The sequence below is a fragment of the Onychomys torridus genome, chromosome 2, assembly GCF_903995425.1.
Source record: "Onychomys torridus chromosome 2, mOncTor1.1, whole genome shotgun sequence".
In the NCBI taxonomy this organism is placed as follows: domain Eukaryota; kingdom Metazoa; phylum Chordata; class Mammalia; order Rodentia; family Cricetidae; genus Onychomys; species Onychomys torridus.
Window position 1 is genome coordinate 92,044,105 of NC_050444.1, and position 25,428 is coordinate 92,069,532.

The 25,428-nt window shown below is 36.5% G+C and overlaps 1 protein-coding gene across 1 annotated transcript in view; it reads left to right on the forward strand.

The window, feature by feature from the left end:
* Kdm4c (lysine demethylase 4C) overlaps positions 1 to 25,428 on the forward strand; it is a 236,043-nt gene that overhangs the window by 30,295 nt on the left and 180,320 nt on the right. Inside the window, exons 4-5 of the mRNA XM_036178197.1 lie at positions 9,116 to 9,230; positions 21,908 to 22,101. Coding sequence (XP_036034090.1) covers positions 9,116 to 9,230; positions 21,908 to 22,101 — 309 coding nt within the window. The remainder of the gene's footprint in view (positions 1 to 9,115; positions 9,231 to 21,907; positions 22,102 to 25,428) is intronic.

The window sequence follows — 25,428 nt, forward strand, 5'->3', positions numbered from 1 at the left end:
CTGAGTGCACAGGAATGCACCACCATTTCAGTTCTTAAAGTAGTTTTAATTTGCATTTTTTAATTGTTAAGGTTGTTGAATATTTTTTGAGCTGGCTATTGTTACCTTAAGCTCATATTTTGGCCTTCTATTTTGTTCCATTGGTAAACATGTCTTTTTTTGTGATTATATTACACTATTTTGTTACTATGTGACTGTTTATGTTACTATAGTTCAGTAATATATTTTGTAATCTGCAATGACAATCACTGTAGTTAGAGTTTTCCTGCCTGGCCAAGTCAGGACAAATCTCTCTTACCCACCATTCCCACAGTCATATAGACCCAACCAAGAAAGCACATAGAGACTTATATTGCTTACAAACTGTATGGCTGTGGCAGGCTTCTTGTTATCTACTTTTTTTTATCTTAAATTAACCCATTTTTGTTTATCTATACTTTGCCACATGGCTTGTGGCTTACCAGTGTCTTTACATGTTGCTTCTCATTGCGGTGGCTGGCGGTCTCTCTCTCCAACCTTCTACTTCCCAGAATTCTCTTCTCTCTTGTCCCGCCTATACTTCCTGCCTGGCCATTGGCCAATCAGAACTTTATTTACACAGAGCGATATCCACTGCAAATCACTTCAGCATTATTGTTATTGTTTGTTTGTTATTTTGCTTAGGATTGCTTTGGAGTCTTTTGTGGTTCCACAGAGGTTTTTTGTTGTTGTTGTTGTTGTTTTTTTTTTTATTTCGATATGGATTGCATTGAATCTGTAAATTGCTTTTGGTGTATTTGCTAGTTTTACAAAAAATTAAGTCTACCAGTTCATGAGTGTGAAAGATTTTTTTTTTTTTTTTCCATTTTCTAGTATCTTCCTCAATCTCTTTCTTTGGAGATTTAAAGCTTTCATTGCAAAGTCAATTACCTTTTGGTTAAGTTTATTTCTAGACATTTATTTTTGGGGGGAGCTATTGTGTGTCCATGATCTCTTTATCAGTGTGTTTATTGTATAGAAAGTCTAGAGAATGTTGAAAGTTGATTTTTGTATCCTGCCAGTTTGCTGAAATTGATAATTTCTAAAAATTTTGTAATGGAATACTTGAGATCTCACTTAAATTTATTCATTTATATTTATTTATTTATTTTTTACTTTTTCTCTTTGTATTCCTTTAATCTCTTCTCTTGTCTTATTGCTCTAACTAGTGCTGGCTCTATACTGGAAAGGGGGCAGGGGAGTGGATGGCCCTCATACTTTTCTTTTTCTTTCTTTTTTTTTTTTTTTTTGAGCTGAGGATCGAACCCAGAGCCCTGTGCTTGCTAGGCAAGTACTCTACCACTGAGCTAAATCCCCAACCCCCTGATACTTTTCTTATTTTAATGGGGTTGACTTGAGTTTTTCTCAGGATGCTGTTGGTAGTGGGTTTATTGTATATAGTCTTTGTCTTGTTGAAGTGTCTTCTCTCCAGTCTTATTCTCTGTAGTACTTTTATCATGAAGGCATGCAGAATTTTCTTGTAGTCTTTTCTGCATATATTGAAATGGTCATGCGATTTTTGTCCACTTAATGTTCATTTATATAATTTATTTATTGATTCATGTATATTATGACCATCCTTCCATCTTCAGGAAAAAGCCAACTTGATCATGATCTTTTTCTTGTGCCTATATTCAACCTGCAATTATTTTATTGAGGATTTTTGAATCTATGTTCATCAGCCTATAGTTTTCTTTTGTCTTTTCCTGGTTTTGTTATTAGAGTAATACTGACTTCCTAGGAGGAAGAAGTTTGGAATTTTAAAAATAATTTAAGAAATAATTGATTCTAGATCTTCTTTGGAAGTTGGGTAGAATTCTGTTGTATAACCATCCAAACCTGGGTTTTTTTTTGTTTTTGTTTTTGGTTAGAAGTCTTTTTAATTAATGTTCTGATCATTTAATTTGGTATATATCTTTTTAGATTGTAAATCTCTTGTTTTGACTTTGGTGGTTTGGATGATCTATAAATTCATCCATTTCTTTTAGATTTTCTAACTTAATGGAGTATAGGTTTAAAAATATTATAGTGTTCTGAATTTCCCTGGTGTCTGTCATAATGTTTCATTTATTTATTAAAATTTATTTTATAATTTAATTTAATTTTACATATTAGCCATGGATTCTCCTGTCCTCCCCCCTCCCCACATTGTTTTGTTTTTATTTAGTTCTAGAATTTTTTTTATTACTCTTTCTCATTTGACCCATTCATCATTAATAATAAATTGTTTAATCTCCACAAGTGTGTGTATGTTTTCTAGAGATTAGTTTCCTCTCAATTTTAAGTTTGATTTTGTTGTGGTCAAATAGGGTACATGGAGTTATTTTGAATTTTTTGAAATTCTGAAATTTTAAGATGTATTTTTTGGTCGCAAAATGTGATCTATTTCAGAGATGCTTCCATGGGCCTCTGAGTAGAATATATATTCTTTGGTGTTTGGCAGAAATACTCTGTAAAGACCTGTTAGGTTCATTGCTATATGATGTCATTTAATTCTGATCTCTTTATTTTTTGTCCAGATTATTTCTCTATTGGAGAAGGTGGGATATCAATATCATCTGTTATTATGGAATTAGAATTTATTTTCTGTTTTTAATTTTAATATTATGCTTTTTATGAAACTGGGTTCATCAGAGATTGGTGAATGAATTCTTAGGATTATAATTTCTTCTTGGTTAGTTGTTGATTAAAATAAAGTGTTCTTTATCTCTTAGTTTTAGTTTCTAATTTATTTTGTTTACTCTTAGGGTAAGGGGCATTTGTTTGTTTCCTGATCTCTTTTGCTTGGAATACATGTTTCCATCCTTCTATTTTAAGGTATTGCCTAAATTTAAAGCTAAAATTAACTTCTTGTAGACAATAGAAAGATGGATTCTGTTTCTTATTGCATATGTGTTATTTTCCTTAATTTGGGGAAGTGTTTGCTTTATCTTGTTGAAGATCTGTTTTTTTTTTTTTCTTCAAGTCCTGACATTTTTTTTTTTTTTTTTACTATTTAATCCATTCTACTTATAAGGCTTTCACCTGAGTTTTCCAATTGTGTTATTGCATTTTGCAATTCCATCTTCATTTTTATTTTATTTATTCATTTACTTTGCGTCCTTTTCACAATTTTTATTTCTTTGCTTTCAAATTCTCAATTCACTTTATACAGCTGTATGTCTCTTGAACTTCATGCTGGTGTTTATTGCTGTTCTCATTAAGTTTGAGTTGTTTGTTGTTTTCTTTTTTTTTAAAGTTCCTTGATGAAATTTAAGTTCTGATTGGAGAACATGCCTGTAGAACTGGTGCATTTGGGGGAGAGATATATTTCCTTGGCTTTTCATATTGAGATTTTACAATATGACCTGCACATGTGGACTTATTTTGTTGGTTGTATGTCTGATATGAGTTTCTGACTGCCTTGTTATTAGGCCTGTGTACCAGCTGTGTGGCTAAGGCAAGGCCTGAGGGATGAGGGTGGCATAGGCAGATGAGGTTTCATACTCACTAGGCTGGATCCTTGCATAGGTGTGTGATCTGGTATCTGCCTGTAGGTTGTAGCCAGGTGCAGCCTGCCTAGGGTCTGGTCCAACTCACCAGACCAGACTAATGTACATGGTCCACAGGTGTGGGGCCATTGCTGCTGAGCCTGGGGGTTGGAGAAGGTACTGGCAGTGACTGATAAGATTAATTTGTGGGACTAGAGGGGGGTACAGATAGGCTATGGTTCATGGAACTCACCAGGGTGGATCTGAGAACAGGGTCAGGGAACAGGAGAAGGGCTGTGGATTGGATTTGGCATGGGCAATTGGACTGGAGGAGGAGGGGAGGGAGAATATAGGTAGTCTTTCTGGGCCTGCCATGGTGCGTACAAGGTCCTTGATAGCAAATGGGGCTGAGTCAATCTAGTCCAAAAAACTTCTTTATTTTATAGAGTAATAATCAAGCACCAGAGAAATTCAGCTTTCAGCCCAGGGTTATATAGCTTTTGCATGGCAAACCTTTGATGCATGTGGTAGCTCTTACTTTTGAGTATAATTCTAGGGTTGCCAAACAGGAGGAGCCTGCCTGGTCATGAGACTGCCTTAGAGCTGTGCTACAGTGAATGAAAGGTTCTAAGAACGTATTATTGAGTCACTTTTGAGTAAATTGACATTTGGAACAGCTATGATGGACTCTGGAGCCAGTATTCAGTAGACCCTGGTACTGTTTACTGAAGTGATCACTTCTAGTTTCAATATGCATTTCAAATACTTTAAAGATGTAAAACTTGAGGCTGGAGAGATGGCTCAGAGGTTAAGAGCATTGGTGTTTCTCTTCCAGAGTTCAATTCCCAGCAACCACATGGTGACTTACAACTATCTATAATGAGATCTGGTGCTCCCTTCTGGCATGTACGCATATATGCAGGCAGAATACTGTATACATAATAAATAAATCTTAAAAAAAAAGACATGCATTTAAAAAAAGATGTAAAACTTTCACTTCAATTAACAATACTTCAATTAACAATATCAAACTTAAGCTTTTTATTATAATATTCAGGGTTAAAAAAATTCTCAATTACCTATACAATGACAGATTCTATAGTGCTTTAAGTACATACACTACTTTTTCAGAGGACCTGAGTTCAGTTCCCTGCATCCATGCTGGGAGGTTCATAACCACTTGCAACTCTAGCTCCAGGGAATCCAGCAGCTTCTTCTAGACACGAAGAGCACCCCCATACACATGCCATACATTCACAGATACTGATAAATAAAATTTAAAAAAATCTTAAAATTAAGCTAAAAAAATATAGTGTAAGTTGGCTGGTGAGATAGATGGTTTAGTGGCTAAAGTCATAAGCCCGATGACCTGAGTTTGTTTCCTATAATCCACATACATGGTTGAAAGAGGGAAGAGACTCCCAAAGTTGTCCTCATACCCATCCATCCAAAATAAAGACAACAACAACAAAACAACAAAATCTCCACACTATATAATGTAAAACTCCTTGAGGTTCAGCTTCACATTTCTCCAGAAGTTGTAACGAGCAGCTACTCTGTTTCCAGTGGTCTGTGCTTGAGTTGTAGGCAGTGTTCACCTTTTGTGAGCATCTGATAATGACTTAACAATTTTTTGAAAAAATTTTTATGTGTATGTATATTTTGCCTGCATGTAGTCTATGTCATGTGTGTGCTTGATGCCTGCAGAGCCCAGAAGAGGACATCTTGATTCCCTGGAACTGCAGCTACGGACAGTTAGTTAGTTAGTTAGTTAGTTAGTTAGTTAGTTAGTTATTAGTTACCATATGGGTGCTGAGAATCAAACCTGGTTCCTCAGGAAGAACAGCAAGTGCTTTTGACTGCTGAGCCATCTCTTTAGCCCCTGGCATTGATTTCTAGTTGGCTTGTTTAATTTGCTCCTGGAATACCTAATATATCTAGAACACAGTGTATTAGAATTTGTAGAAATAGAACTTATAGAATGGTGTAAAAGTTAATTGTCCTTTTTAGGCTCATTTTACTTTGGCTATGGAGTAATGTTTGTTTTGCTGTTTACTCTTTTTGGTGGCCTGCCATCCAGCTACCAAATAAATCACACATGGATGCTTATTCTTACTTATAAATGCCCAGCTTTAGCTTTGCTTGTTTCTTACCAGCTTTCCTTAACTTTAAATTATCTTGTTTTCGTACTTCTATAAATCTTACTCTTTCTCCATTGCTGGTTGTGTAGCTGGGTGGCTGGCTCCTCCTTCTCTGGATACTTCATTTTCCCTTCCAAATTTCTCGTTCTGTTTATTCTCTCTCTGCCTGTCAGCTCCACCTACCCTTTTTCCTGCCTCACCATTGACCATTCAGCTCTTTCTTAGACTATCAGGTGTTTTAGATAGGCATAGTAACATGGCTTTACAGAGTTAAAACAAAATTACATAAACAAAAGTAGCATACCTTTAAATAGTCAGTCAGCAGTAAGATTGTTTTCTAGGAAAGTCAGAAATATGTCCTATGTTTCAGATACAGTAATGAAATTAAATTTCTTATCCTTGTTTGCTCCCCGTGTTGTGAATATAGATGTCCATAGGATTTCTGTTTCTGCTAGATCTTCCATCCTCCCTTTTAGCTTTGCTTCATTATTTTCTGAATTTATTTCTTTGTTTTTTTTTTTTTTTTTTATATATTTTTCATTAAAAAAAGGTATCTGTATTAGTTACTTGTCTTTTTGCTGTTACAAAATAACCTGACAAAAGTTAAAGTAAGGAAGAATTTATTTGGTTTAAAGTTGTAGAGAATACAGTCCATCATGGCTGGGGAAGTTAAGCATCAGGAGCAGGAAGCAATGGCAGTTTGTGGTCAGAAAGCAAAGGTGAATGCTGGTGCATTTCACTTTTTCCTTTTTATCCAGTCCAGGACCCAATCCATAGAATGGAACTTTCCACATTTAGGATAGGTATCCCACTCAGTATATTTTAGGTAATCTCTCACAGACATATCTTTTCAGTGATATATCCTGTCAAGTTGACCTTCATTGTATCTTTTGTGACAATATTATTGTTTAAAATCCAAAAATTCAGAGGAGTACATTTATTTAATTATTCTGTGAGAAATAACTTTTTGTTTTTGTTTTGTTTGTTGAAACAGGTTTTCTCTGTGTAACCCTGGCTGTCCTGGGACTTGCTCAATAGAACAGGCTGGACTTAAACTCAGAGAATCGCCTGCCTCTGTCTTCCAAGCACTAGTATTAAAGACATGTGCCACCCAGAAAGATAGCTTTTGAAAAAAAAAAATTATTTAATTTTATTTTAGGTGCATTGGTGTTTTGCCTAAATGTATGTCTGTGTGGGGGTACAAGATCCCCTGGAAATTGAGTTGCATACAGTTGTGAGCTATCATGTGGGTGCTGGAAATTGAATTCGGGTCTTGTGGAAAAGCAGCCAGTGCTCTTAACCTTTGAGCGATCTCTCCAGCCCCTGAGATAACTTTCTTAAAGATTTTTTTAATTTTTATATATTTTTATTTTTTGTTACTTTAATTCTTTTATATGTATGGATGTTTTACCTACATGTATGTCTGTACATAACTATATGCTGTGATTGTAGGTACCAGAAGAGAGTGTTGGTTCCCCTAGGATTGGAGTTACAGTCCATTGTGAGCTGCCATATGAGCACTGGAAATTAGACCCCAGTCCTCTGGAACAGCTAGTACTTTTGATGGCAGAGCTCTCTCTCCACAATCACGATTTATTGTTTTAATTTTAATAGTGTGTATATCTGTATGTGGCGATGTGCACATGAGTGCCAGTACCCAAGGACACTAGAGTTGTTGGATTCCCTAGAGCTAGAGTTATAGGCAGTTGTAATTAGCCCATTGTGAGTACTAGGAGCCAAACTTTGGTCCTCTGCAAGAGTGCTCTTAACCACTGAGCTTTCCAGACTTTTTTTCTCCTATAGATAGGATTTATGTAGTTAGGCAGGCCTCGAATTTCTGTAGCCAAACTGGCTTTGAACGCTTGATCTCTTGATCCTAATGCCTCTGCCTCTTGAATGCTGAAAGTATAGGCGTGTACCATTATGCTCAAGAAGATAATTGTTAATTTTAATAATTGAATACACATTTCCTCTTTTCTCCTGTTTTTTTGTTTATTTGTTTTGTTTTGTTTTTGTTTTGTTGTTTGTTTTTTTGTTTTTCAGGGTCTAGCCCAGGTTGGCCTGGAATTCTTTATGTAGCTGAGGTACCTTTTTGTTTTTTAATTTATGTTTCCTTACATCTTCCAACTGCTGAGGTTATAGGCATATGCTACCATGCCATGTTTAGGTAATTCTGGGGATTGTATTAACTTCAGGGCATCCTGTCTGGTGAACAAGCAGTTTTCCATCTGAGCTAGGTGTACATTTCTAGCTCCAGAGTTCTGTTTTTTATTTTTATTTTTTAAAAGCATCAGTGGGATTACAGTAGGTACAGTAATTTCTAAACTGATATATTCAGCATGGAAATATTTTAATGTCATTAAATAGAAAGAAGATCTACCTTATTTTATGTTCTAATCATTAATTGCAGGCTAGTCAATCATGATAGTTAATATTCATTGCCAAATTAACAGAATCTAGGATCACCTAAGACAAGCCTCTGGGCATGCATGTGAGGGTTTATTTATATTGGATTAATTGAGATGGAAAAAAACCTACCTTAACTGAATAGTACCATTGCATTGGCTAAAATGTTGGATTGGAAGAAAAGGAGAGCTGAGCTGAGAATTACCATTAGTTTTTCTTGGATTCCGGAATGCAAATGCATGTGGATCAGCCATCTGAAGCATCATTGCTAAAGTGAACCCTTTTTTCTTTAAGTTGCTTTTGTCAGAATATTTTATCACAACTATAGGAAAGTGACTCATCCCTATTGTATTTCTAGTTACACTACAGCATACCTCCTCATTCCACATTTCAGTGCTAGTAAGATTAATTTCTATATTTCTGATCAAGGGTATATATAGATTTTATTTTATTTTATGACATTGGTGTTCTGTATGCATGTATGACAAGCTCTGTGTGAGCTTGTCAGATTCCCTGGAACTAAAATTTCACACAATTATGAGCTGCCATGTAAGTGCTGGGAATTGAACCAGGCCCTTTGGAATATTATCCAGTGCTTTTAACCACTGAGCCATATGTTATATTGTGCTAGTGTATTCTTTCACTCCAATTATATAAGTGACTTCTTTTTCCCCCTGTCACTAGTATATTAGTCAGTACCAACCAATCCAATAAACGCAGAGTATCTTATTTTAGTTTTGCTGTCTTGGAGTTGTATATAGGTTTTTTCCTCGATATTCTGTTTATTTTTATATATAAATTTGTACAATGTTCTTGTATAATTATTTTAGAAATACTTTGAAAGCTAAAAATGACATATAATTTACCACTTTATTAATATTCTTATGAAAGGGCTTGTCTTACTGATAAAGAAAAGTCCTATAAAGTTCTAAGTATAAATGCTTTCGTATGTTATTCAATAAATTTGGTACTATGAGAGTGTACAATATTTTTATTTAGAAAGTAAATGAAATTAGATGGGTGGAAAATCTTTAAAATTGCCTTACTGGTCTGTGGTTTTTATTTTTTAATTTTTTATAGATACTGTACTCCAAGATACTTGGATTATGAAGATTTGGAACGCAAATACTGGAAAAACTTAACTTTTGTGGCACCTATTTATGGAGCAGATATTAATGGGAGCATATATGATGAGGTATATCTATATGTTGTGGTTTTTAAAAGATTGGCGATACTGCTTTTGTTTATTATTTTCAGATAGCCAGTAAGTACTCAATTGTAGTTATTTATTTTTATTACCTTAAATTATGGGAATGTATGTGTGTCTGTGGGTGAGGATATGCATTTTTGTGCAGATGCTTGTGGAGATTAGAGGCATTGAATCCCTTGGACTTGAAGTAATAGGTGGTTGTGAGTTCTCTGATTATAAGTATTGGGAACCTAACTCATGTCCTCTGTACATGAACATCTTTGTCAGAAACAACATTTCTGACTTCCAGGAAGAATGTTATCAGCACCCTGTCCCTTCTATGCATGCATTACCTGTTATAGGCACCAGCTTCCTCCAGTGAAAACTATTATTCTGACATTATAGTAGTAACACTTTTTTTTTCTTTTCTTATAACAATATTATTCATTGTGGCCCATTTCTGAACTTCATGTAGTTAGGATCATTTAATGTATATTCTTTCTCTTTTCCTTCCTCTCTCTTTTCATTTCTCCCTTTTAACAGTTCCTTGCCAAGTAGCCAGACTGGCCTTGAAATCATACTTCTGCCTCTGTCCTCTCACATGTTCACCCTCAGTTCTGGGGTTACAGCAGAGCTGGGCCACCCCACCCTCCTTGTTTCATTTCCCAGCTTTTCTGTACTGTTTTATAGTTCATCGATTTTAATGGCTCTATGAAATTTGACTTTGTGACTGAGATAGTTTGTCTTCTTGTAAATAGTCATCTTCTATTTGTAATTTTTATGAACAAGGCTTCTATGAATGTTCTGTACATGCTTCCTAAGGCATAGAAGCATACCTTTCTGTTGGTTTTTACATAAACACGTAACTGGCTTTAGAAGAAAACTGCAGTTTATAGTCACCCGTCTTGGAGCAGTGTTTGAGATTTTCCTCTTCCTCCTTCGGTAGATTTTAGCTGTTCACTTAGGTACACATGTAGTGTCTTGTGATTTTTGTTTGTTTGTTTTCGAGATAGGCAGGGTTTCTCTGTAACAGCCCTGGCTGTCCTGGATTTGCTCTGTAGACCAGGCTGGCCTCAAACTCACAGAGATCTGCCTACCTCTGCCTCCCAAGTGCTGGGATTAAAGGTGTGTGCTACCTTGTGCTAACTTGTGTTTTTAAAATGCATTATGATACTCCCCTCCTCCAGGTCCATTGGCTCTTTGTGAGATTTTTTTTTCCATTCTGCTTCTACTCCCCTTCCTCCTTCTCCTCTCTTACCTTTTTTCTTTCTCTCCTTTCTTCTCTTTCTTCCTGTTGTCCTTTCTTTTGTTCCCCTCTCCAGTCTCCTCCTGTTCCTTCCTTCCCTTCCCATCCCTCCTCTTTTCCCTTGTACCTCCCCTCCTCCTCCCCCCACCCCTCTTTTTGTTTTTGTTTTTTTTGTTTTGTTGTTGTTGTTTTTTGAGACAGGGTTTCTCTGTGTAGCTTTGTGCCTTTCTTGAAGGAACTCGCTTTGGAGACCAGGCTGGCCTCGAACTCACAGAGATCCTCCTGGCTCTGCCTCCGGAGTGCTGGGATTAAACGCATGCATCACCACCACCTGGCTAACCCCAGTTCTTGCAAAGCAGGAAATTCATGTCAGGTAAATGTGTTGTTCAAGAGGACCATGTGGTGAATGAAGTTCTCTAAGCTACCAAAGCTGTAAGTTTAAATGCTACAAAGCCAAAATTGTTCAAAAAGAAAGGAATAGTTGCTTATCATAATACATTTTTCAGTGGCCAGCAAAATTGTTCTGTGAGCACTACATGACAGCTCACAACTGTTTGTAATTCCAGTTTCAGGGGATCTGACACCCTCATCCAAACATAATTGCAGGCAAAACATCAATGCACATAAAATACAAAAAACAAAACAACCCCCCACCAAAAAAAACAGTTAAAAATTCACTTTCATGGCATTTTTATTAATCCTTAGATTTAGTTAATCTCCCCTCTTCTCCATCTACCTCCCAATCTCTCCCACTCCCATTGCTGCTTGAACCTGTAATAATTCTCTTTCCTTGTACTTTTAAATTACATATATTCTACTATTCTCCATTTCTTTTTTCTTTCCTTTTTTTTTTTTTTTTTTGTTTTGTTTTTGTTTTTTTGAGACAGGGTTTCTCTGTGTAGCCTTGGCTGTCCTGGAACTCACTCAGTAGACCAGGCTGGCCTTGAACTCACAGAGACCTGCCTGCCTCTGCCTCCCAAGTTTTGGGAATAAGGCGATACACCACCATCGCTCAGCTTATCCCCACTTCTTAATGCCTGTTCTAACTTCCACTACTGCCAATGGTCACATTCTAACCTCCTGCTTCTACACGGACAAATAGACAGATCCAAAAAACTGAAATTAATGTCTCTGTATGAGAGAAAACATGCATAGGGTTAACTCACTCAGTCTATTTTCCAATTCTATTAATTTCCTGAAAGTTTCATAACTCCAGTTTTCTTTATAACTGAATAAAATCTCTGTTTGTGTATATGGATTGCATTTTCTTACCCACACAGCTATTGTGAATAAAAATCAATGAACATGGTTGTGTTGGTGTCTCTATTGTAGTTTGTTTTTGGTATTTTTGGGGGGCCCACCACCCAGCTCCCAAATAAATTCACACAGGAAGGCTTATTTGTAGATGAATTTCTAAATGGTCTTATTAAATAAAAAACCACAGAGCCAAATATAGGGGTGAAAGCCTTAGAGATCAGGGAAATAGGGAAAGCCACGAGCCAACCTTACCTCACCAACTCTGCACATTCCAAATGCCTGCTACTTCCTGTCTACCTATGTCTTTATATGCCTTGCTTTTCTGCCCTCTCATTGACTCTTAGCCTAGCTACCTCACTTCCTTGCTACTGCTTGTCTGTACAGACCTCCAGGTCTCTATGGTTGGTACTGGGATTAAAGGCATGTGTCACCATGCTTGGCTCTGTTCCCTAGTATGGCCTTGAAAACATGGAGACCCTACCTGGTAAGTGATTGGAATTAAGGGCATGTGCTACCTGACTTTGTTTACTTAAAATGGCTGGCCTTTTCCCCTGATCTCCAGGCAAGCTTTATTGATCAAAGCATAAATAAAACATCACCACACTTATTATTACTTATGAATGCCCCGGCCTTAGTTTAGATTCTTTTCTAGCCAATTTTTCTTAACTTTAAATTATCCCATCTACCTTTTGCCTTTGGGCTTTTCCCATTCTCTTACTTCTGTAAATCTTACTCTTACTCTGTGGCTTGCTGTGTAGCTACTAGCCATTAATGTCCTCCTCCTTCTCTGGCTAATACTTCTCTCCCCAGATTTCTCCCTATATATATTCTCTCTGCCTGCCAGCCCTGCCTGCCTTTTCTCCTGCCTTTCTGTTGGCCAGTTCTTTATTAGACCATCAGGTGTTTTACACAGGCACAGCAACACAGCTTCACAGAGTTACACAAACAACATAAACAAAAGTAACACACCTTAAAATAAATTCTACTACATTCTATAGTAGGATACAAATTCTTAGGGGTGTAAGCCTAAGAGTGGTATAGCTGAATCATATGTTAGTTCTTTATTGATACCTTTGTGAAAAAACTCCACACTGATTTGTATGGTGGATACACCAGTTTACACTACCACTAAAATAAATCAGGGTTCTCCTTTCCCCACTTGCCAGTATTTGTTTTTGTTTTTGTTTGTCTTTTTGAGACAGGGTTTCTCTGTGTAGCTTTGCGCCTTTCCTGGAACTCACTTTGGAGACCAGGCTGGCCTCGAACACGCAGAGATCTGCCTTTCTCTGCCTCCATTTGGTTTCTTGATAATCATTCTGACTGAGGTGAGGTTGAATCTCAAACCTCTAGTAGTTCCCTGGTGACTAATGAGGTTGAACCTCTTTAAAATATGTATTATCCACTTGTAGATCTTTTTTTGAGAATTCTTTCACTTCTGCAGTCCATCATTTGATTGGATTATGGTTGTCTTGATGTTCATTTAGGGTGTGTGTGAATGTGTGTGTGTGTGTGTGTGTGTGTGTGTGTGTGTGTGTGTGTGTGTAGTGGGTGCTGCTCCTATTAATCCTATGTCAAATGTGTAGCTCACAAATACTTTCTCATCCTTTCAAGAAGCCTCTTTACTCAACAGTTACTGTTGCAGTATAAATCCTTTGAACTTTTTCATTTGTTCATTTTTGGTCTTATTTCCTCAGCCAATAGAGTCCTACTAAGAAAGTCTTCAGCTATGACTCAATATCTCAAAATCCTTTCCCCCTAGAACAATGGTTCTCAACCTTTTTAATGCTGCCACCTTGAGTTTAGTTCTTCATGTTGTTGTGACCCTCCAACCATACAGTTATTTCATTGCTACTTCATAACTGTAATTTTGCTACTGTTATGAATTGTAATGTAAATATCTGATATTCAGTTCCTGTGAAAGGGCCATTTGACCCAAAAGGGTTGTGACCCACAGGCTACTTGCTGCTTTAGAAACTATAGAAGTTCAGGTCTTATGTTAATGGTTTTGATCTGTTTGGAGTTCTTTTTTGTTTGTGGGGTGACAAAAGCACTAGTTTCAATTTTCTACATATATGGTTTTCTTGACACCATTTGTCAAAGATACTGTTACTTCATTTTATTTGTCTTTTTCTGTGTCATATTTATTCTCTCTCTCTGTCTTTCTGTTTTTGTCTGTCTGTCTGTCTGTCTGTCTCTCTCTGTGTGTGTGCGTGTGTGTATGTTTATATGTGTGTGTGTGTGTCTGTGAACCAAACCTAGGCCCTCTGGAAGAACAGTAGTCACTTTTAACCAATGACCCATTGCCCCAGCTCAGATGCTGACTTTTCTTCTGAGTATATTATCCATGTCTTTGTGAAAAATCGTATAACTATGGTTGTTTGGGTTTATATTTGGCATCTTTGTTTTATCCCATTGATTTACCTGCCTGCCTTTATGGTAGCATGATACTGATGCACTGATACTGTTTTTTAATAACTTTTGTGTGTTTTACTTGAAATCAGATAGGCTGATACCTGTGGCATTGCTCTTTTTGCTTTAGTGGCTTTGGCTCGCTCTCTCTCTCTCTCTCTCTCTCTCTCGTTTTTTTAATGCATCCATACACATTTTACCATTTTTTTTCATACTGTGAATTATGGTATTGAAATCCTGATGGGGATTATATTGAATATATAGACAGCATTTCTCAAAATTATATTTTCTGTTCTATAAGCATTGGAAATCCTTTCATTTGCTAGTTTCTTCCTTTCTTTTCTGTGTTTCCTCCAATCAGTCCCTCCCATACACCCCTTACTTTTCTTCTTCAAATTCATGGCCTCTTTTTTCAATTGTTACTGTTTACATATATGTATTTTTATATACATTTATATTTTTAATATAACCATTTGAGTCCAAATAATGTTACTTGTGTGGAATGTAGCACGAATCTTAAAAGGTCTTATTAATGAATACAAACCTGGAGCCAGGTATTGGGGTGAATGCTGGAAGATCAGAGAAACAGAACCAGCCACAGATTCTTCACCTTGCCAATTCCTCAGCTGATCCTGTTTCCTCAGACTGGGAGCCTCTGTGTCCTCATCTGAATGGGTCTAAGCTGAACTGTTGCTTAAAAGCCTAAAAGCTTAACCAGCTCTAATTCCTGGTTTTCATGCCTTATATCCCTTTCTGCTTTCTGCCACCACTTCCTGGGATTAAAGGTGTGAGTCACTGTGCCTGGCTGTTTCTAGTGTGGGTTTAAAATTGCAGAGATCTGGCTGAATCTCTACCTCCCAAGTGATAGGATTAAAGGCAGACCCTAGATAAATTTATTAGGGTGCACGATATATTGGGGAACACAATATCACCACAGTGTAAGTTTTCAGGGCTGACTGTTGGCACTGAGCAACCAATTGGTGTGTTCTTTGCTGTGGATGGTCACCTCTCCCATCCTCAGCTTTTGTCAGTTGCCTATATATAGTTCTTTGTGTAGAGTTTAGACCTCATGAGCTTTGCTTTTTCCCATCCAGCTCTGCATGTATGTTAGTGTCCTTCTTCAGCTCATGTTTGGGCAGTCATGTTGGTCAGAATTTATGGGTATAGCTTCTTATGTTGCTAGGGGAAATAATCTCACAGCAGTGTCCCTGATCCTTTGGCTCTTGCAGTCTTTCTGCCCCTCTTCTGCAATGTTTCCTGAGTCTTAGTTGTAAGAGTGTTTTATAGATGTATCCATTGGTGCTGGGCTCCACAAATCTGCCTTTTGATGCTTGTTGTATATAGTGTTTCTTCTGTTGCAAAGTTCCTCGCTAAAAGGTAAAGACTATACTTATCTGTGGGCATAAAGACAAATATTTATAGATTATAATTAGGAATTATGTTGGTTTAGTAAGTTATTAGTTGTAGATTCTCCTCCTATGACCATGATTTCACTAGCACCGAGAAACGGTTTCTAGTACCAATCATGGTTTCCCTCTTATTTAGTGGATGTTAAGTCAAATTAGAGAGCAGTTGGTTACTACCAAGGCATGTGTTCTACTATTGCACCTGCAGGGTTATTATGCCATGCTGGTCATTGATGTGATTCATAGGTATCATAGCTGGGTAGGACTGTTGATTGCTTCCCTCCTTTGGAAGCTTGCATGGTCCATTCTGGTACCATGCAAGCTTGTCCTCAGGGAGGAGGCATTCAGGTCAGTTCCAGCTCAGGGGCCTCTGGCTGTGAGTGGGTGGTGTTTCAGCAGTAGGGACGTACCTTCCACTTCTGTGGGGCAAGTAAGGGCAAAAGCTGTAGGCTGTAGGTTTTAGGAGTCTCTTAGCCCTATCTAAGTTAGTAGTATGGTATTTTGTGGCTTTTTCAGCCAAATTGTTATTTTATCTCCCTCCCTCCATCTTCTGTATTAATCTTCATCCCCTTTCCTCAAGGTGCCCCACCTTTCCTATATCCCCTGTCTGATCACATGTATCAAGCCATTCCCCTTTACCCTCTACCCACCTTCTTCTGTATTTACCTACCTCCTGTTCCTTAAGGAGCCCACACTTTCCCGATTTCCCTGATCAGATTACTTGTACTTTTCCGTGTACTATTCCTATCTCTATTGCTTCGCAACTCTTGTATCCTGACAATGGTGCCTTTTTACTTTACTGGTTTCCTTATGTAATCACTAATAAAGATTTGGAACCAGGAACCTTCAATAAGGAAAATTGTGACATTTGTCTTTTTGTGTTTACATTACTTCACTTAATATATATTTTCTAGTTCCATCCATTTGCCTGCAAAATTTTAGGATTTTGTTTTTCTTTACCACTGAATAGTATTCCATAGTGCATATGTATCACATTTTCATTATCCATTCATTAGTAGTAGAACATTTAGGTAATTTCCTCTTTTTAGCTGTTACGAATAGAGCAGCAGTGAACATGGCTGAGCAGATATTGGTGGAGTATGATGTCCTGTCTGTTGGATATATGTTAAGAAATGGTTTGTCTGGATCATATGGTAGATTTATTTTTTAGCTTTTTGAGAATCAGTGACTGCACCAGTTCGAAATCCCACTAACAGTGAATGAGGGTCCCCTTTCCCTACACCCCTCTAACATTTGTTATCTGTTCCACCGATTGCCATTCTCAGTAGTATAAGATGAAATCATAAAGTAGTATTGATTTGCATTTTCATAATAGCTAGGGATGATGCATAGTTTTAGAGATATTTTCGTATGTTATATCTTCATTTTCATCTAATTCTATCTAGGTTTTTCTGTTTTGTTTTTTCAATTTTCTTGATTTCCTTAGTGGCTCCGTTTCATTGAGTAGTGTGTTGTCTAATATCCATGGCTTTCTGAGTTTTCTTTGTTTTTTCTTGCATTTGATTTCTAGCTGTATTCTGTTTTAACAAGAAGTTATTTTAATTTTCCTGTATTTGTTGAGACTGGCTTTTATCCTAATGTATGATCTATTTTAGAGAAAATTCCATGTAATCCTGAGACAAATGTGTTTTCTGCAGTGTTTGGATGGCATGTTCCATAGATGTCTGTTAAATCCATTTGGTTTATGATGCCATTTAAATCCTCTACTTCTCGTTTTTTTTTGTTGGAATGAACTGTTAATCAATAGGAGCCTACTGGTAGTGAAATCTTGCAGTATTACTGTGTTAGGGTTAATCTTTACCTTAGTAGTATTTTATCAACTGTCTTATGTTTAGAATTATAATGTCCTTGACATTGTTTTTTTCACAAGCATGAAATGAGTTCTCTTATCTCTCTGGACTACTTTTGTTAGCCATTTAAATGGAGATTTCTTCTTATTTCATATTTGTATCCCAAGAATGACTTTTTAATCACTATTAAGTCATGTCTGTTGTTTCTTGTTCTTCCAGTGACAAATAGATGGATCCTATTTTTTTTTTTTTTCCCCAGTAGAGTCTGCTGGCTAGTCTATCTTTTGATTAGGGAATTGAGACTAATAAATGTTCAGAATTATTATTGAAAACTGTGTTCCTTTTGTTGATTTTGTAGTGTTTGCTGTTTTGCTAATGATTCTTTGTTTAACAAATGTATTATCTTTCTCCTCCTGTAGCTTTTGTATGTCTCTATTGGTTGTGTTTATCACTTTTTTGACTCTGAAGAATTTCTTCTTGCATCCTCTATAGAGCTGGCTTGATGTTCATTAATCTTTTTGCCTATTTTTATTATGAACTATTTTAATTTCTCCTCCAGTCATGATAGACAAATTCGCTAGGTATTGTAGCCTGGGTTGGTATTTATAGTATTCCAGAATGTGCAATGCATTTTCTATGGCTTTTAAAGTTTCAATTGTTATTCTGATGGCTTGTCCTTTTTTGTGACTTGATGGTTTTCTATTTATAGATCTTTATATACTTCTTTGTTCTTTATATTTACTGTTTTAACTATAGTATGACATGGGACTTTCTTTTCTTTTTCCAATAGTTTTTAAAAATGCCTTTTATATGTGAATAAGTCCATGTTTTCCTAGGTTTGGGAAATTTTTTTCCCCTACAATTATCTTCAAAATATTTTCCATTTCTTTGTAATAAATTCTCTTCTTAGTTTCATGCCTGTAATTCATTGATTTTTGTCTTTTTCCTTTCTTCCACTTCAAATTTCTGAGGATTGGACCTAGGACTTTATACATGCTAGGCAAGTGTGCTATCAAGAATGTCTCAAAAAGTTTCCCTGTTCTGTTCATGTTTTTAAAAATTTATTATTTTCTTTCAGTGTACCAATCTGCCCATTTTCTATTAAAAAGTTTTCATTTGACTTTACTGAATTTTTCATTTCTACCATCATTTCATTTGATGTTTCTTCAGTGCTTGTCTTTATTGAATTCCATTCTCATATCCTATATTGGCTTCCCTGTTGTATCCAGTTGTCTTTGTTCCCTTGTAATTTATTCGTATCATCCTTCATTTCTATAAACATACTTATCATTGTTTTGACTTGTTTGTGTAGAATTTTGTCTGATCTTTTATCAGAGGACATTGTTCTGGAGTTGATAGATTTTACAGGAGTCATATTGTAGCCTTATTTCTTGTGTTAACTGTGTTTTGTAGTGGGACTCGCCTAGCAGACCAGGAGTTAGTTTAAATCACCCCCGCCCTCCGTTTATAGTATTTGTAATGTGGGAATTAGGTTTTTGTAGATTTTTCATATTGTTTTCTTCTGTTAGATGTGTATCAGGCCATTCAGGTCTATTCCTAGCTCTTCTCTGCAACAACAGTCATTCATGAGTATATTCATTATGAAATGGAGTCATATTGGATTATACAAAGTCACTCCTTGAGCACTAATCACTTCACGGACTAAAGGGACACCGGTAGTTTTGTGTGTACTAAAATATTAATTATTGTGAGTGTGAATGGAAACAAGAACAAAAGACAAAGAAGTAAAAAGCACTAGTAGGACTGTGATTAGCTTTGGGATGATAGGAACCAAATAGAGGAGGAAGAAATAAATAGGCAAAGGTATTGCAGCAGATGTCATGGGATGGGAGATGTTTGACTGATGACAGACTGTCGAGAATTAAAGACATGCTATCTAATAGTGTAGGACTGTCCCATTTTTTCAGGGGCTGTGGGACAGGGGAAGTTTGTTGGGAGAGTAAAAAGCAAAAGGAGACAAGGAGAGAGAAAAAAGTATAAAACAAAACAAAAAAGAGAGAAGAAAGAAAAGGTAATATAGAGCAAGAATAGAATGAGCCTGAGGTGGCTTGATAAAATGATATTGGGATATTAAACACAGGGGGTAAATACAGAGGAAGAGAGAGCCTGGAGGGGATATAATTTAAGGAAACTAAGTAGCCTGCCTGCCTGATTTTTGGCCTCAGTATATTCGCCTTTTTCCTTGCTTCTGGGGGGAGGGGGGTCTTCTGTGATGGGTCATGCTCTTCTTACTGGATCTAACTTTGGCTGTTTGGATTACTGATGCTGTCCTGATGTGTGGGTAGTTTTGGATGTCCATAGTTCCTAGTTGGAGTTGTAGATAGGGTCACACCTCTGAGCTTTTTCTGGGCATCTCTTTGTAAATTCTCTTACTATCCCTATATAGCCTTTGGCAGTGTCCTGCAAGGTGTTTGGCGTCTATGTGAATGTTGCATTTTATATACTTTGGTTTCAACCAGATTACCCATGTACTGAATATTGTTTATATCTGATTCAGCTATTCCACATCCAGTATTCTGTTTGTCAACTCTCAACATGTAATCGCATAACACTTGCTCTCAGAGTACCAAGAATCTAATTTGCAGAGGGTCTCCAGCTGCAAAGGCACTACTTTATCAGAAGTCTTGGGTCTCTCACGTCTGTTCTTTATGTATTTTGGATATTAGACCTCTACTGGAGATGTAGTTGGTAAAAATATTTTCCCATTCTGTAGGCTGCCAGTTTGTCAGAATGATGATGATGTAGCCAAGTGTGGTGCGTGTGGGGTCAGTCCATGGTAGAGAGCTGTTTTGCAGGTCATCAAGTAGTCATAAAAGATGAGCTAGAAGAAAAGGCTGAAAGGTGACACTCATAGGAAGAACGGGGGTGTCCTGGGGCCAAGTCCCAGGGGAATGTAGAGGTGGGGCTCAGGCTAGCAGGTGGCAGCAGGGCTAAAAATAAATTTGGGGAGATCAGAATGGAGGACATGAAGGAGGATCTAATTCCCCTACATGAGTTCGAGCTTAGTCTGGCAACTGTGGATCCCTTGAAGAGAGGTTCAGTGAGTTAGCAAAGTCAAAAAGAACTGAAAATGTGCTAAAATAGGGATTCAGTTGTAGACTTGAGGTTAATTACTTAGTAAACTAAGATGTTTAAATGACTTCTTTTTTTACTGCTTCATCAATATTTTTCTTTACCCCAAAGTGTTAGAAAATGGAATTAGTTTATTAATTAAATTATTACAATTATTTAAAGATTAAAATAAAAATAGAAACAATCCTAAAGGTTTACTGTAAAAGGGAAATGATAATAGTGGTCATCTGTAAGGCCACTGTGATATGTGTTAGAGAGAGCCTTTTTAGTTCACATAGAAGATTTAATGCCTCTCTGTTATAGCAATATGTGGAGGCTGTGATGGATTTAACAGCATTATAGATGCCCTGTAAATCTAAAAGGATGCACCCAATTTTGAATATTAGAATTTAACTATGAGGAAAGTGGAAAGTATCTAGGGAAGACAGTTTAGTGTGCTAAAACATCCTACACAGCTGTAAATTATAGTAAATTAATTATTGATTGGTAATTCTCTTAAAATCAGAATCTTTTCCTACTTCTTTAACATTTTTAGTACTCTTATTTTTTGGAGACAAGGTCTTATGTAGCCTGGGCTGGCCTTAAATTAGCTATGGAGCTGAGCTGAAGTCTTTTCTCCTCCTGGCTCCAGTTCCCAAAGTTCCAAAATGATAGGCATTTACTACCGTTCCAGCTACTTTTAACAAAAAGAAACAAACAATAACACAATAAAACCTCTTTTACTTTTATGCCAGTAATTATAACCATTTCTCTCCCATGCCACCAACTATCAGGTATTAAACAAAACTAAACTATTCATCAATTTTACCAGAATTTAGATGAGTTATTTACAGATGAAATTATGTATTTAAATTTTCTTGGCAGTATATGCTGTTATTATTTATTGAGGACTACTCTGAGCACAGGGTCTATGGTTTGGAAAAATGCGAATTTTTCCAGTAGCATGAAATTTGTAGGACACAGTGGATCACATGCTACAGTAAAATGGACATGTCTGGGGGAGAGCTGTCAGAAGATATCTTTTGCTATTGATTTCCTAAGATAGGTCCTCATAACTAATGTGCAAACAAGAAACAAACAAAAACTTCAGCTCCCAAATTAAATACATGCCAAATATTAGCATCATATCCCAGGTTTTCGCTTTAAAGACGGTTATTTTTCTTTCTTGGGTATCACCAAGTTGGAAGTAAGTCCTTACCTTTAATGTTCATTGAGAATCATGCAGTTATTGGATGTAATTTTACCATGATAATTATATAGAAATGCAATATGTTTATAGTAATTTTGGAATAATTTTAATGAATATATGCCTGTCACTTTTGAATAAGTGCTATATTTTCCATTTTTAAGAAATAAAACGTAACAGTTTAGTACCTGAAAAATGGCTATTTGATTAATAAATGTTATTTTTCATTTACTAACATTGATTTTGCTCTCTCTCTCTGTTTTGACTCTATCTAGGGTGTGGATGAATGGAATATAGCTCGCCTAAACACAGTCTTGGATGTGGTTGAAGAAGAGTGTGGTATTTCTATTGAGGGTGTAAATACCCCCTATCTCTATTTTGGAATGTGGAAAACAACATTTGCATGGCACACTGAAGACATGGATCTCTACAGTATTAATTATCTCCACTTTGGGGAACCTAAGTCTTGGTAAGTCGCTTGTTTAATATTTACATCCTTTAGAGTTATGGGGCATTGAGTGTTGTGCATTATTGAAGAGAATTACTTCTCTGATAGAGTGTAAGGAACTTTTGTACTGTAATCATATAATCATTTTTTTTTTTTTTTTCTTTTTAGGTTTTTGAGTTTAGAAACTTTAAGTCCAGTGGTTTCCTGTGGGCCTTTTGTATGCTATGAATTAATATAATCATCATGTCAAATACTTTGTGAAGCACCTTTCCTTCTTTGAGCATTTGCTAGAGGATATGTGTGAGACAGGCATTAAAAACTTGACTTCTTGGATTTAAGAATCTCGATCTGTTGGTTCAGCTTCCTCTTAGTGACAGCCTCATTTGGTGTGTGTGTGCCAGGACAAGGGGGCCTATTAACACTTTATAGGAAATAGTATTGGTAAAAATGGCAACACACTTGAGTTGACATGTGGTGTATATATTAAGATGGAATCTCATTTCTCACCTCAGGGTAGCCCTGAACTCATAGTAATCCTCCTATTTTAGTTGCCTGAGTACTGGGATTATAAGCGTGAGCTTCCAGCTGGTTTGATACGTACTTTTGCTATAGATCCTGGCTGGCCTGAACTTACTGTATAAATTACATGGACCATAGATTTCCAGTGATCATGTCTGCCTCTGCCTTCCATGTGTTTGGATTAGAGGCTTTTTTTTTTGGGGGGGGGGATGACTTTAAAATGTGTCAGGGTAAAGTAAATTATATGCCACATTCATTACCCATTTGTAGTTATGTTCATGAGGTGGATTGGTCTGTAATTCTCTTTCTTTGTTGCATCTTTGTGTGGTTTGGGTATCGGTAACTGTAGCCTCATAAAAAGAGTATGGCAGTGTTCCTTCTGTTTTGATTGTGAGGAACAGTTTGAAGAGTATTGATATTAGCTCTTCTTTGAAATTCTGGTAGAATTCTGCACTGAAACCATCTGGTCCTGGGCTTTTTTTGGTTGGGGCACTTTTAATGACTGTTTCCTATTCCCTTAGGTCTATTTAAATTGTTTACCTGGTCTTGATTGAGTTTTGGTATGTGATACCTATCCAGAAAATTGTCCATTTATTTTAGGTTTTCTAATTTTGTGGAGTACAGGTTTTTCAAGTATCTTTGGATTTCCTCCTCATTGGCTGTTGTTATGTCTCCCTTTTTATTTTCTGATTTTGTTAGTTTGGATGTTATCTCTCTGCCTTTTTGGTTAGGTTGGATAAGGGTTTGTCTATCTTGTTGATTATTCTCAAAGAACTCTTTGTATCATTGATTCTTTGTATTATTCTCCTTGTTTCTATTTTATTGATTTCAGCCTTCAATTTGATTTTTTTTTCTGGCATCTGTCTATTCTTCCTGGGTGAGTTTGCTTCTTTTTGTTCTAGAGCTTTTAGGTGTGCTAAGTCACTAGTGTGAGATTTCTCCAACTTCTTTATGTGGGCATTTAATGCTATGAAGTTTCCTCTTAGCACTACTCTCATAGTGTCCCATAAGTTTGGGTATGTAGTACATTCATTTTCATTGAATTCTAGGAAATCTTTAATTTTTTTTATTTCTTTCTTGACTCATTGGTGATTGATTCAGTTGAGCATTATTCAGTTTCCATACGATTGTAGGCTTTCTGTAATTTTTTTGGTTGAAATCTAACTTGAAGCCATGATGGTGTGATAAAACACAGGAGGTTATTCCATTTTTTTTTTTTTTTTTTTTGTATCTGTTGAGATTTGCTTTGTGACTGAGTAAGTGTTTGATTTTAGAGAAGGTTACATGGGGTGCTGAGAAGAAGGTATATTCTTTTGTGCTAGGGTGGAATGTTCTGTAGGTATCTATTAAGTCTATTTGAGTCATAACATCTGTTAGATCCCTTATATTTTTGTTAAGTTCCTGTCTGGCAGATCTGTCTGTTGGTGAGAGTGGGGTGTCCAAGTGTTCCATTATTAATGTGTGGGGTTTGATGTGTGATTTAAGCTTTAATAATGTTTCTTTTACATATGTGGGTACCCTTGTATTTGGGGCATAAATGTTCAGAATTGGGACTTCATCTTGGTGGACTTTTTTTTGGTGATGAATATGTAATGTCCTTCCTGGTCTCTTTTGATTGATGTTAGTTTGAAGTCTATTTTGTTAGATGTTTGGATAGTTACATTTGATTGGAAAGTCTTTCCCCAGCCTTTTACACTGAAATAGTGTCTGTCTTTGAAGCTGAGTTGTATTTCTTGTGTGCAACAGAAGGATGGACCCCTATATTCTTTTAGAGGCAATGTGAATTTAGGTGACTGTGATGTGGACTGATTAGCTTGTAAGAGCACAGCTTGGAAACTTGTTAACAAAGTAAGCAATTTGAAAATGAAACTATCCATAATTGTTCAATTTTTTGGATGTAGTTTATTAGGAATATGCCATAATCATTGTATTAAAAAATTAGTCTTATGAAAATAGTGTAATTATTTCAGTTTATGATTAATTATAAGAAACCAAAACCCCAACTCTCAAATTACAGCTACCTTTAGGGAGTAGATTAATGACTTTGTTTTTTGTATCTGTAATTTGCAACTTATTGTAAGTGCCACCATGTTTTTGATGATCTTTTTAAATGTGAGTGTATCCTTAGAAGAGAAACAGACTCCTTAATGTAGTCACTTCTTTCCTATTGTCTCCTTCATAGTGATCATTGGGGACACAGTAATGGAACATGAAGCTGAGAATGGCTATCAAACAGGTCTGAATTGAGGACCAGCTATTTCAACCTTTGTGTTTCTGCTTAAAGTAATAACCCAATGCAAGACTTTCTCGTTATTAACATGTAGGCAATATTAAAAACTTACATTTTTGTTTCTTAGCATAAGCTGCCATGTATTATAAATGCTGAATGAATGTTAGCTGTGGTGGACTGCAGTCATATTTGTTGCTGACCCTTGTGCCTTTCATCCCTTTCTAAACTATAGAGCATAAGTAGACATATATGTTTTTGACAGTAAAAGTAGAGAATATCATCTTAGGAGGAACTAATAAAAATTGACCATAAAATCATTGGCTTGATTTTCATGGGATGACTGTGAGCAAAACATCAACTAGTAGAGAATAATAAATAAAGGTGCTAGTGGGAAGAGGTGAGGGCGCCGCTACTTTGGCCTGACATGGACCTGGAAGGGATTCTTTGTGACCTCGGGTGCTACATATGGGGATAGAAAGTGTGCCTGATAGAATACCAGCCTCGCTTATGAGTATGAGAGAAAAATTGTGGTTGCCTATGGTAGCAGTGACAGAGTTCTGGGTAGCAAATGCATGTATCTTAGCTCTTTATTGAAAGCC